The 13,485-nt window shown below is 41.7% G+C and overlaps 1 protein-coding gene across 1 annotated transcript in view; it reads right to left on the minus strand.

Annotated features, from left to right (window-relative positions):
• Nucleotides 1-266: 266 nt before the first annotated feature.
• LOC132395433 (patched domain-containing protein 3-like) overlaps nt 267-13,485 on the minus strand; it is a 47,083-nt gene continuing 33,864 nt past the window's right edge. The window contains exon 4 of the mRNA XM_059972033.1: nt 267-2,432. Within this exon, the coding sequence (XP_059828016.1) occupies nt 703-2,432 (1,730 nt within the window). The 3' untranslated portion in view covers nt 267-702. The remainder of the gene's footprint in view (nt 2,433-13,485) is intronic.

The raw sequence follows: 13,485 nt of genomic DNA on the forward strand, positions 1-13,485 counted from the left end.
TAAATGGTCTTCAGGGGTGGATTATTTTGGGCAACCTTTAATACAATACAATTGCCCACTTCATAACTGTTGCAAAGGTTCATTTGACGAGGTGATATCATAAAACTGAATTAAACTTAGACAAGAAACTTCACACTCTACAGCACCAGTGAGTATCATGAATTTTAATTTATGAACATATTACAAAGATCGTAAACTAAAATAGTATACATTATATAAATACTCAATGCATTGAATGAATTATATCCAAAATTATTTCCGTACACTCTTCAGTAAACAAACAATTTAGTGATGATTAAGTACAAATACAAATGAAAGTAATTGAAAAAAAATTGATAACCACCTTTTTTTGAAAGAGCGTCATTATTTGACATTATTTTACAGTGACGCGGAGGCCAGAAGTGATTGGTGGACTGAGGGAGGGAGGATGACAAATAGATCTAATGAGGTAGGGGCAAGGGAGCGGTGGAGTTCAGAGACATGATAAGATGGAACCAGACAAAGGAAAGGAGGAAGATTGAGGGTGGGGAGGGTGAGGTTGGGGACAGATCCTAGGGGATGATAAGCAGGAATACAAAGGCTACCAATGGTGGAGTTTGATATATGGAAGGTAATAATGGAAACCATCAGGGGAGAGAGGAAAGGCAGACTGTTTGTTGGTCCAGAATCCAGCAGCTGCCACCCCTTTGTGTATCCGCAGTATTATGGACAATCTGGATCAGGCATTTCCACACGTTTGCCTTTTAGATTAAAATTGCCAGGTTTTGGCCTTTCATACGCTTCGTTGTAATAGATGTGGTTTTTCTGCGAATTTACCACATTGTCTGTTCTTCCAAAATGTGAGTGACCTTTGTTTGGTGAAAATCTTTCCTGTTGATTTGCTTCCTTTCCTTCTATTACACTGTTTGTCTTTTTATTGAATCCACAGAAAGTTAGAAACACGGGTAGGAATACAAGACCATGAACTGCCCCATAAGATATGACAAGAAACATGATTTTAAAAAATGTCCTGAAGATGTAACTTCCTGCAGCAGCCAGCACAACCACACCCAGAATGGTTGAAACTGCTCCCTGGATAATGGGATACCCAAGAGCATACAATGCATCGATAGCTCGTTCATTGTAACTGCTTTTGCCACTTGAAACAAATGCATAGGAAATGTGAGCTGAAAAATCCACTGAAAAGCCAATGCAGATGACCAGATTAATCATCGATATGGAATCTAAATTGACACCCCAAAAAGCCATGAACCCAGTTACACCCACCAAAACCGATGCCGTTGCAAGTGTGACCCACAGAGAACAGACTGGATTAGGTATTAACAATAAAGCAATGAGAAGCATAGCAAGAGCAGCCACAACTACATTCTGTATTGTGTTGGATACTATAACAAGATACTGATCAAAATAGATAAATGCAGAGTGATATACCAGCAAGGGAATTCTACATTTCTTTGCCAGATCTCTTAATTCAGTCAGTATGTTTTTCTCAGCAACTGAGCTATTGACATTCATGGTTTGAATGAAAAAACGTGAAGCACTAATGCTCAGTTCATTTTCTGAAATGTCAATATCTTGTTTGAATGCAGGGGCATACTGAAGGAATGTTGCTAAGTTTGTCATGAATATATCTTGCTTGTTTATATCTATACTGTTACTTGCACTAACGTAGAAATGAAGCCAGGACTCTGACAGTTCACGATCTACATATGAAAGGTTTTCAAATCTCTCCATACAGGTTTCAATATCACTCCGCACAGTGGAATTCCAATACTCTACAGATTCAGTGACAGTGACCATGACTCGTGGTCCATACTCTGAGAAAAAATCTCTTTGTGCATCATAGAACGGAATCACGTATGAATCATCAAAGGCCAGATTTCTGAGATCAATTCCTTCCTTGATCTGCAAACAGCCATAAATACTGGCAGCTAAATATCCTAAATACAGGAAAACCACAGCTGCCTTGGTCCATCCATTGGTGAGGAATGGACCGTAATATTCCTTCATGAAGTAGTAGATTGGATGCTCTGATTCAGTACCTGTTTTTGGATCATAAGCTCCACCTACACAACACATGGTGGTCAGTGTAGATCCTCCTGGTTTAGGATCTTTGTCAACCTTTCTGAATGTCAGCCAGTGCCTGTTACTGGCTTCCCTTCTCCCGTTCAGTGCAAGAACAGCTCCAAAAAATGTAATATTATAAATAAAGCAGAACAGAACTGTTGTACCAGTGTAAACACAAAATGATTGCACAGATCGAAAAGGTGTCATGATGCCAATATAAAAGGCTAAAACATCAGTCAATGTGGTGATTGTGATGGAAACAGCTGCTTCAGCATACGTGTCTGCCAAACGTTTTTCAACTTTATCTTTAACTTTTGTCTTTTGCCAGCCTGAAAGCATAACAAACATGTCGTCCACACCGATACCTGGAGATGTGAAAATATGATGAATTAGTTTGACACTTAATACCAGTGAAATACCTCAATTTAAAGTGAATAAAATTGCACATTGTATTGTCATTGTTACTGGAATAACATGTAATATTTGTTGATAGAGCTTGTCAAATACATTACAGGCATACAATAGAAATTAGAAACCATATTATTGTAACAAGATGCAGACAAGATACCACCAAGTGCACTTACTAAACTTCTTCCAGGCCACAGGATTACTCTGCAATATTTTCCTGGTAAGCAAACATGCTGCTGCATTTAATCAGAAATTAATATATTGAAGGAACCATTGTAAGCCATACAGCCAAGCACTACAGAAACAGGATCTTTGGCTCACTGTGTGTCTGCTGACTATCAAGTACCTATCTGTTCTAACTGGGTTATGAAAAAAGATATGTCTAATCCACAAGTGCTGAACTGGAGCAGGGCTAATTTTGATGATATTATACAAGAATTTGCAAAGGTTGAATGGGAAACACTATTTGCAAGTGTACGGACATATGGCACGTGAGAGGCCTTTAAAAGTGTGATAGGGAAAATCAGTGCCAACATGTGAGTGGTTAATGTATGGAGAGCACTTGATGGCTGTGTGCTGTACTTGCTGGAGTTTAGAAGAATGAGGGAAGTAAAGGGCTTGCGGGGATAAAGAAGGGATACCGAAAGGGCTCCGAAGAGGAGAAAAGAGACATATGTCAGGCATGGGCAGATATGATCAAGTGAATCTTTTGAGGAGTTTAAGGGATATCAAAATATATTTATGAGTGAAATCACACGTACACAAAGGGAACATGAGATAACTTTGGCAGATGAGTTACAGGAGATTCAGAAAAGATTCTCCAGGTGTATTTTGAAAGCACAATGTTAACTAGGGAGGGAATTGGTCCCTTTAAGGATTAATGTAGTTGACTGTGTGTGGACCCACGGGAGAAGTCTTAAATATTTGGCATTGAGAGACGAAAGATTTAAAAGGTACTTGAGCTGCAACTTTTCAACAGTGGCATGTGTGATGTGGAACCAGCAGCCAGCAGGTGTGCACATTTCCAAAGTTTAAAAGATTTGTGGAAAAAGCATGGATAGAGGTTCCCAACATGGGGTCCACATACCCCTTGGTTAACGGTAGGGGTCCATAGCATAGAAAGGGTTGGGAACCTCTGGTATAGAGATAGATGGGCAAAAATCAGGCAAACGGGACTACATAGGTCGACAACTTGGGCTGAAGGAACTGTTGTCAATCTGTAAAACTATGACTCCGATTTACCAGCAGTTGTGCTACAGTTATTGCTGATTCGAGTGCTTGTTCAGATACAGATGTCGCCATCACTTTCTCAGGCAGTGCTTCCAAGATGACAACTACTATTTGGGTGAAAATTGTTTCTTCAAGTTCCCTCTTCTCTTCCGATGGTTCACATTAAATTTATTCATTCTGGTTTTGAACATCTCCATTTTGGGAAAAAATATATTTTATTGCTTTCTAACCTATCTGTGCATATCCATCAGATCATCCCCTCAGCCTCCCCTACTCCAGGGAAATCAAACCTAGCCTATTTAGTCTCTCTGTAAAACTGAAACGTTTGATTCCAGGCAACATTCTGGTGACAATCAAAAAAACGAAAAAAATGCAGACACTGGAAATCTAAAATAAAAACAAACCAAAAATGCTGGAAGTACTCAGCAAGATTAGTCATAATTATGGGAAGAGTTAACAGTAAGCCTGAAACAGGCTCCTGGACAATAAAAACATGAAAATATCCGATACGTCAACAACTTGATCCATTTCAGACACCTGAAACACTGATTCTGTTTCTCTTCCCATTAGATTGCATTAGACCTGCTGAGTATTGTTAGCGTTTTTTCCTTAAATGAGCTGGTAAACCTCCTTTGAACTCCCTGTGGTGCAATCACAACCTTTCTATATTGTAGTGAGCAGAACAATGTACAATTGTACAGTTGTGGGCGTAACTAATGTTTATAAAGTTTTACTTTGAACTCCATGGTCTTCTCTTCTTCAGCTAATGAAAGCAAGTATCCTGTATACCTTCTGCATCACCATATTTACCTGTGCTTTCACCTTAGGGATCCATAGTTATAGAGCATTGGCCCAATTTAAACATGCCAACCAATTTAACTTGCTCCATTTGCCCAAACGCGACTCACATCCTTTTTAGTATTTTCTATTCTGTCCAAATATGTTTTAACAATTGTAACCGTACCTGCCTTTATAGCTTTCTCTGGTAGTTCTTTCCATATACCAAGTTTCAAGTCTACATCTCTGAGGATTTATCTTGGGTCCAACATACTAATGCAATTACATAAGAAGGGTATGGCAGCTGCTATATTTCATGAGGAGTTTGAGGAGAATTAGTACGTCTCCAAAGACACTTGCAACTTTCTAAAGATGTACCCTGGTGAGCATTCTAACTGGTTGTATCACTGTCTGGTATGGAGGGGCCACTACCCAGGAGCATAAAAAGCTGCAGAAAGTTGTAAACTCTGCCAGCACCAGCATGGTCAGTAGCAACCTCAGCATCCAGGATACCTCCAAAAGGCAAAGCTTCAAAAAATCACTATCCATCATTAAGGACAACCATCACCCAGGACATGCCCTCTTCTCATTGCTGCCATCAAGGAGGATGTACACACTCAACATTTCTTCCCCAAGCCATCAGATTTCTGAATGGACAATGAACTCATAGAACCCCAATTAACTCTACCTCAATATTTTCCCTCTCTTTTTGCACCACTTATTTAATTTCATTTTTTTGCATGTACTTCTTGTGTATTATTATGTAGATATTACAATGTATTGCTGCCGTGAAACAAGAAATTTTATGACACACTCTATACCAGTGATAATAAAACTGATTCTGACTCTTCTATGTAAAAACTTGCTTCTCAGGTTCTAATAAAATTTTCTCCTCTCATTATAAGCTTGTGCCCTCTTGTCTTGTATTCCCCTATCCTGGGGGAAAAGAAACTGTGACTATCCACCTCATTTATGCCCTGTATGATTTTGTAGATCTTTCTAAGGTCACCTCTCAACATCTTACACTCTAGCCTTGGCTTACAACTCAATCCTGCAGTCCTATTAACATAATTAGGAATCCTTTCTGCACCTTCTGTAGATTAATGGCATTCTGGGTGGCCAGAACTGCACACAGTACTCAAGTATTCCAACAATGACTTGTGCAGTGAAAAGGAGATACCCAATTCCCGTTCTCACTGCACTGACTGATGAACGCAAGCATTCCAAATCCTTCTTTCCTACCCTGAGCAGAAGTGATTCTGCAGATACTGGAAATCCAGATTAGCAAATACAAAATGCTGGAGGAACTTAGCAGGGCAGGCATAATCTGTGGAGAGGAATAAACAGTCAAAGTTTGAGGATGAGATCCTTCATCAGACCTGCTACAGATTTGATGAAGTGTCTCTGTCAGAATGCGCACTGGCAATATCCGAACCCAAGTGCAGAGGAAATACAGACTTCAATGTGGAGACAGCAATGAGAGTTTATTCATCACAAATCCAAAAGAACATCAGAGGCTCGGCCAAGCAACGCTGAGAAAAATAACATTCTCAAAACTAGAACCCTGTGGTTAGTGCTAATCAGGCATCCACTTAAATATACAAGTAACATGATTCCCTGAACCTATCAAAATAAACTGAACAAACTTAAACAGAAAGCAGTAGGAGACCACATCAGAAAGAGTGAGTCACTCAAGAAAGATACAAGGAACTCTAAGTGATTAACCAATTCAAGTGCCCTATAATCCTCGGAGCCCAACACTCTACGGCACCTTGCACATATAACTACATCGATATGTTGGGACCAGGTTCCTCAGAGAACTTAACACCCAGGAACTTGAAACTGCTCACTCCTAACTTCTAAATGCTCACTCCTATCAATGCAGTTATAAAGAAGGCAAGACAGCGACCATACTTCATTTGGAGTTTGAAGAGATTTGGTATGTCAACAAATACACTCAAAAACTTCTATAGATGTACCATGGAGAGTATTCTGACAGGCTGCATCACAGTCTAGAATGGGGAGAGGGGTGCTATTGCACCGGTCGGAAAGAAGCTGCAGAGTGTTGTAAATTTAGTTGGCTGTATCTTGGGTACTAGCCTATAAAGTACCAAGAACATCTTCAAGAAGTGGTGTCTCAGAAAGGCAGCGTCCATTATTAGGGATGTCCAGCACCCAGGGCAGGCCTTTTTCTCAGTGTTACCATCAGGTAGGAGGTACAGAAGCCTGAAGGCACACACTCAGTGATTCAGGAACAGCTTCTTCCCCTCTGCCATCTGATTGCTAAATGGACATTGAACCCTTGAACACTACGTCACTTTTTTAGTATATATTATTTTTGTTTTTTGCATGACTTTTCATCTATTCAATACATGTATACTGTAATTGATTTGTTTATTTATTTATTTTTCTTCTTCTATATTATGTATTGCATTGAACTGCTGCTGCTGAGTTTAAAAATTCCACGACATATGCCAGTGATAATAAACCTGATATGGATTCCGATTCTAAAGCATCTAAAACCTTCTCTTTTATACTGTGTTATTATTCTCTAGAACATCCCCTGAAATCTGCAAATACAAGATTGTTCTCTAGTTATTACAGATGACAAGACCACACCCATCTATCCTCTGGCATCACATAGTTTCTCCCCTTGGTCCCTACTCTTTCCCTGGGTACCCTCTTTGCCTGTATGTATATAATGATAAAATGCTGTACTATTTCCCTTAACCTTGACTGCCATTGATACTTTGTGAACCTTCTTTGCCTTCCTAATTTCTTTCCTAATTTACATACACATTGAAGACATGGACATATTGAGATTCAGAATGAGGAATGCCTTGAAAATAATGAAAGTGGATACTGAAAGGAGATTGCTGATGCCATAATAGAGTGCATGTCTCCTATGGTCTGAGAATCTAAGACCAGAGGACACAGCCTCAGAATAGTGCAACATCCTTTTAGAATGGAGATGAGGAGGAATTTCTTCAGCCAGAGAATGTGGTGAATCTGTGGAATTTGTTGCCACAGGCATTTGTTGAGGCCAAGTCCTTAAAAATATTTAAAGGAGAAGTTGATAGATTCTTGATTTGTTGAGGCATGAAGGGATAGGGGAGAATGCAGGAGACCAGGCTCAGAGCAATAATGGGTTCGGGATGTTTCAGATCACGTCCGCGATATCCTGCAGTGGGAAGGAGAAGAGCCAGAGGTCGTGGTACATGTTGATACCAATGACATAGGGAGGAAAAGGGAAGAGGTCCTGAAAGCATACTACAGGGAGTTAGGAAGGAAGTTGAGAAGCAGGACCACAAAGGTAGTAATCTTGGAAATACTGTCTGTGCCACACGACAGTGAGAATAGGAATACAATGAGATGGAGGATAACTGCGTGGCTGAGGGATTGGAGTAGGGGGCAGGGATTCAGATTTCTGGATCACTGGGTCCTCTTTTGGGGCGGGAGTGACCTGTGCAAAAAGAACGGGTTGCACTTGAATCCCAGGGAGACCGATATCCTGGCAGGGAGGTTTACAAAGGCTACCGGGGAGAGTTTAAACTAGAGTTGTTGGGGGGTGGGAACTGAACCGAGCAACCGAACTGAAGAGACTGGGGAAGAGGACGAGGAAGCTTGTAAACAGTACGAAAGGGAGGATAGGCAGGTGATAGAGAAGGGACGTGCTCAGACTGAAGGTTTAAGATGTGTCTATTTTTAACACAAGGAGTGTTGTGAACAAAGTGGATGAGCTTAAAGCATGGATCAGTACTTGGACATGTGATGTGGTGGCCATTACAGCGACTTGGATGGCTCAGGGACAGGAATAGTTACTTCAAGTTTTCAGATGTTTCAGAAAGGACAGGGAGGGAGGCAAAAGAGGTGGGGTCATGGCACTGTTGATTAGAGATAGTATCACAGCTGCACAAAAGATGGACACCATGGAGGGATTGTCTACGGAGTCTCTGTGGGTGGAGGTTATGAAGAAGAAGGGGTCAATAACTTTACTGGATGTTTTTTATTGGCCGCCCAATAGTAACAGGAACATCTAGGAGCAGATAGGGAGACAGATCCTGGAAAGGTGTAATAATAATAGAGTTTTGTGATGGGAGATTTTAATTTCTCAAACGTCGATTGGCATCTCCCTAGAACAAGGGGTTTAGATAGGGTAGAGTTTGTTAGGTGTGTTCAGGAAGGTTTCTTGACACAGTATGTAGATAAGCCCACAAGAGGAGAGGCTGTACTTGATTTGGTATTGGGAAATGAACCTGGTCAGGTGTCAGACCTCTCAGTGGGAGAACATTTTGGAGATAGTAATCATAATTCTATCTCCTTTACAATAGCATTGGAGAGAGGTAGGAACAGATAAGTTAGAAAAGCGTTTAATTGGAGTAAGGGGAATTATGAGGCTATCAGGCAGGAAATTGGATGTTTAGGTTGGAAACAGATGTTCTCAGGGAAAAGTACAGAAGAAATGTGGCAAATGTTCAGAGGATATTTGTGTGGAGTTCTGCATAAGTACATTCCAATGAGACAGGGAAGTTATGGTAGGCTACAGGGACCGTGGTGTACAAAGGCTGTAATAAATCTAGTCAAGAAGAAAAGAAAAGCTTACAGAAGGATCAGAGAGCTAGGTAATGTTAGAGATCTAGAAGATTGTAAGGCTAATAGGAAGGAGCTTAAGAAGGAAATTAGGAGAGCCAGAAGGGGCCATGAGAAGGCCTTGGCAGGCAGGATTAAGGAAAACCCCAAGGCATTCTACAAGTATGCAAAGAGCAAGAGGATAAGATGTGAAAGAATAGGACCTATCAATTGTGACAGTGGGAAAGTGTGTATGGAGCTGGAGGAAACAGCAGAGGTACTTAATTAATACTTTACTTCAGTATTCACTGTGTTGCCCTTAAGACATTTATTTAGCTTTATTACATTTTCGCTTTAATAATTCATTTGTAATTATTTTCTAGTTAAAGTTAAGGTTGATAACTACATTGCAGTTGTTGCAGGTAAATTCATAATCTGTGATGTATCGCGGCATGTGATGACATCACACCTGGTTTCACTGCGTCGTGCGGGTAAATATCGGTATGGAGAAATGGGAAGGCGGGGGCTGGTGTGTGCAGGATCAGCGGGAGAAAAGTTCCTTTACTACGCACTAAGAAACATCATAGAAGCAATGCCGTAAGTTCATATGTCAGTCGATATGGTGAAGTAAAAATGTTAACACTGTTTCTGTTAAAAGAAATGACGGTTGATAAAGTTTATTTTCTTGTGCTATTGAAAGCATTGCTGGATAGTTTGTGTTGAAGTATATTTAAAGCCGTTGATGGTGTAGATAGATTCTGACTGTATGTTGTACTTTAATGAGACTTTAATGTAATATAGTTTGTTGTAGTTTTACTTCTACAAGTATTTATGATGTAAATGTGATGCCAAGAAGGAAACAAATACTGTATATATTTTGTATTGTTTTATCAACAGTTTTCACCATATGTTAATAAAGAAGAGTGAACAGTAAACGGTTCCTGTCCTCATTGACTTCAGTTTAACTTGGTGTTAGTTCAGAGTTTCTACACCATGCACAAGAACACTACAGTGAAAAGGCAGTATTACCAGGTGTTTCAACAAGTGGTACAATGTTCTCGTGATCCAGTGTCAAGTCCTTGACATCCAGCGCCAAAAGCAGTAGGGTATCAGCAAGCAAGGCTGCCCTCGCAAGAGCTAAAGCAGAAACCGCCAAGGTGCGTGCGTCATACGCTGAAGAAGAAGCAAAACTGCAAATGTAAAAGGCTGCCAGAGAATCGGAAAGCCAGATGGAAAAGGTAAGGATAGAAACAGAGTTAGACGTGCTGGCACTCCACCGAGAAGCCAATGCTGCCATGGTGGAAGCAGAAATATTAGAAAATGCTGAAGAAATGCACATTCTAGATGAAATACAATCTACATCAGAAAGGATGAAATTCGAACGCACCAGCGAATATGTCCAATGTCAAATGGACTTGAAAATTCATTCTTCCTCTTCAGACTTACCTGCCGATGTCCCATTCCATGAGAAGTACAGGGAAGCCCGAATGCATCGCATCCATCTGAGGAAGACAATTTATGCTCGCAATCTTGCGATGAACTCAAGAATGAAAGGGCTGACGATAAGTACTTCACAACACCAAACTTACCAGATTTGGCCAGAGAAGAGGCAAAGGCTGAAGTCAGAACAGCAAATCCCACAATGAATGTACATGCTCAGTCATATGGCCGCCAACATATTCCCCCAGCCAGCATGCCACTTGCACTTGAACCCTTGGCACAGTATTTAGCACGACGAGATCTTGTCACTTCAAGACTATACCAGTTTGACGATAAGCCTGAAAATTACCCTGCATGGTACTCCTAATTCGCCTATGCAACCAGTGAAGTCCAGCTCACAGCAACCCAAGAGTTGGATCTTATGACAAAATGACTGGGCAAGGAATCATATGAACAGGTGAAATGCATACGTTCAGTGTACGTCAACAACCCCAAGCTAGCCTTACACTAGCTTGGGAGAGACTTCGGGAGTGCTATGCGGCCCCTGAAATTATTGAAACAGCTCTATTTCGATGGCAGGAAAATTTTCCTAGGGTGTCAGCCAAGGACCACAATAAACCAAGAGAACTCAGAGATTTACTCATGGAGATTGAAGGCGCTAAAGAAGACAGCTATTTAACTGGCCTGTCATATCTAGATACTTCATATGGAATTGGACCAATTGTGGACAAACTTCCATTTGGGCTGCAGGAAAGGTGGGTGTCTGTTGGCTCAGAGTACAAGGAAGAGAACAGTGGTTGATTTCCTCCCTTTGAGTATTTCACTAGGTTTGTGTGCAAGGAGGCGTAGAAGCGAAACGACCCTAGCTTCATGAGTCCAGGTAGCAGTACAATTCACACCAAGCCAGTTAAATCCACTTCAAATAATTTCAACATCAATAAACCTCTCTCCGTGCGTAAAACTGAAGTCTCTACAACTAACAATGACCCTAGCAAGAATTGCCCATTGCACAACAAACCCTACCCCCTCAAAAAATGCAGAACGTTTAGAAAAAAACCCTTTGACCAGAGAAAGGCCCTTCTCAAGGAGAAAAGAATATGTTTTAAATGCTGTTCCTCTACCTCTCACCTTGCTAGAGAGTGAACATTCCCCCTAAAGTGCTCAGAATGCAACAGCTCTAGTCACAATGGGACCATGCATCCCGGCCCGTCACTGCAAACTGACAAAGCTCCTTCACCCCAACAAGAGGATGGCGGGGAGGAAGAGGATCACCCCAATACATCTGTTGTCAGCTTGAGCTGCACAGAAGTTTGCAGTCAAGGTCAATCAAGTCGTTCGTGCTCAAAGATCTGCCTCACTAAGTTGTACCCTAAGGGAGCCAAAGACAAGGCCATCAAAGCCTATGTAATTCTGAATGACCAGAGCAATCGCTCACCAGTCAGACCAGAGTTTTTCGATTTGTTCAACCTAGAGAGTAATCAATTCCCATACTACCTTAAAACTTGCTCATGCAGCCTGGAAACATACGGCAGGAAGGAAGAAGGCTTCCAGCTTGAGTCACTGGATGGTAAAGTTGTCATCTGTCTCCCTCTACTCTTGGAGTGCAATGAAATTTTGAATAACCGCACCGAGATTCCAACGCCAAGTGCAGTGCTACGCTAGCCGCATCTCCACCACATCCCCGAGCTGGAACCAGAAGCAGAAATACTCCTGCAACTCAGAAGAGTCGTTCTCAGGGTGCACAAGGTCAGGCAGCAGGTGAGTGGACCACACGAAGCCCCCTTTGCCCAATGCCTGGATCTGGGCTGGGTGGTGATAGGAGAGCTGTGCCTTGGTAACGTTCACAAACCGACAGTTAACACACTCAAGACCAATGTGCTAGAGTGTGGCCATCATTCAATTTTTCAACCCTTCACAAGCTTCATGTCTATCAAGGAAGCACGACAAGGCTTTAATAAGTGTAGTAAAGTAACCGAGAAGACACTGGGACAGTCAGTCTTCGTTCAAACTGAGCACGATAATAAACTTGCTCCACCAGCAGAAAAAACTCAAACAAGCGAGACATTTGAGCTGATCGAATCCGAAACAGACTCGGAAATTCAGTCGTAAATACAAACCAGAGTCACCTAACTGGAAGAATCAATACGAACCACCGAATGCTTTCAGCGGTTCTCCTCCTTGAATGCCTTAGTGAGAGGATTTGCATTCCTCATTCACATGGCCAGATCCCACAAACACTCATCCCAAAATGGTAAATTCAAGGGATGGCACAAATGTAACTTACCTCGCACTGCGGACAAATTGGCCCGGGCAAAGGACGTCATCCTTAAAGCAACTCAAAGAGCAGCATTTGCAAGGGAGTTTTCAGCTCTCCAAGCTAATAAACCAATACCAAAGGACAGCCCTTTGAGGAAACTCAACCCGATCCTGAAGAATGATCTCATTTTCATTGGAGGCTGGTTAATACACTCTCACCTTTCAGCTGCAGAAAAGAACCCAGTAATCCTGCCCAAAGACAACTACGTGTCCTTACTGCTCACGCACCATCACCATAAACAGGTAAGGCATCAAGGCCATCACCTGACAGAGGGAGCAATAAGGGCAGCGGGACTATGGATCTTGGGAGGCAAATCACTGATCAATTCAGTACTCCACAGATGTGTAACCTGCCAGAAACTGTGAGGGAAGCTGGAAGTTCAATGTATGGTGGACCTCCCACCAGAACACTTCAAAGCCTGCCCTCCTTTTACATATGTAGGGCTCAATGTATTTGGTCCCTGGACTATCACCACTAGACACACCAATGGAGGACGAGCAGAGAGCAAACGGTGGGCCATTATGTTCAGCTGCATGAGTTCGAGAGTGGTGCATATTGAGGTCATCGAATCTTCGGATACATCCAGCTGCATTAACGCTCTCAGGTCCTTCTTTGCACTAAGAGGCCCTGCAAAACAGTTAAGATCTGATTGTGGCACAACCTTTGTTGGAGCATCC

Source organism: Hypanus sabinus, chromosome 6, assembly GCF_030144855.1.
Source record: "Hypanus sabinus isolate sHypSab1 chromosome 6, sHypSab1.hap1, whole genome shotgun sequence".
NCBI classification, from domain to species: domain Eukaryota; kingdom Metazoa; phylum Chordata; class Chondrichthyes; order Myliobatiformes; family Dasyatidae; genus Hypanus; species Hypanus sabinus.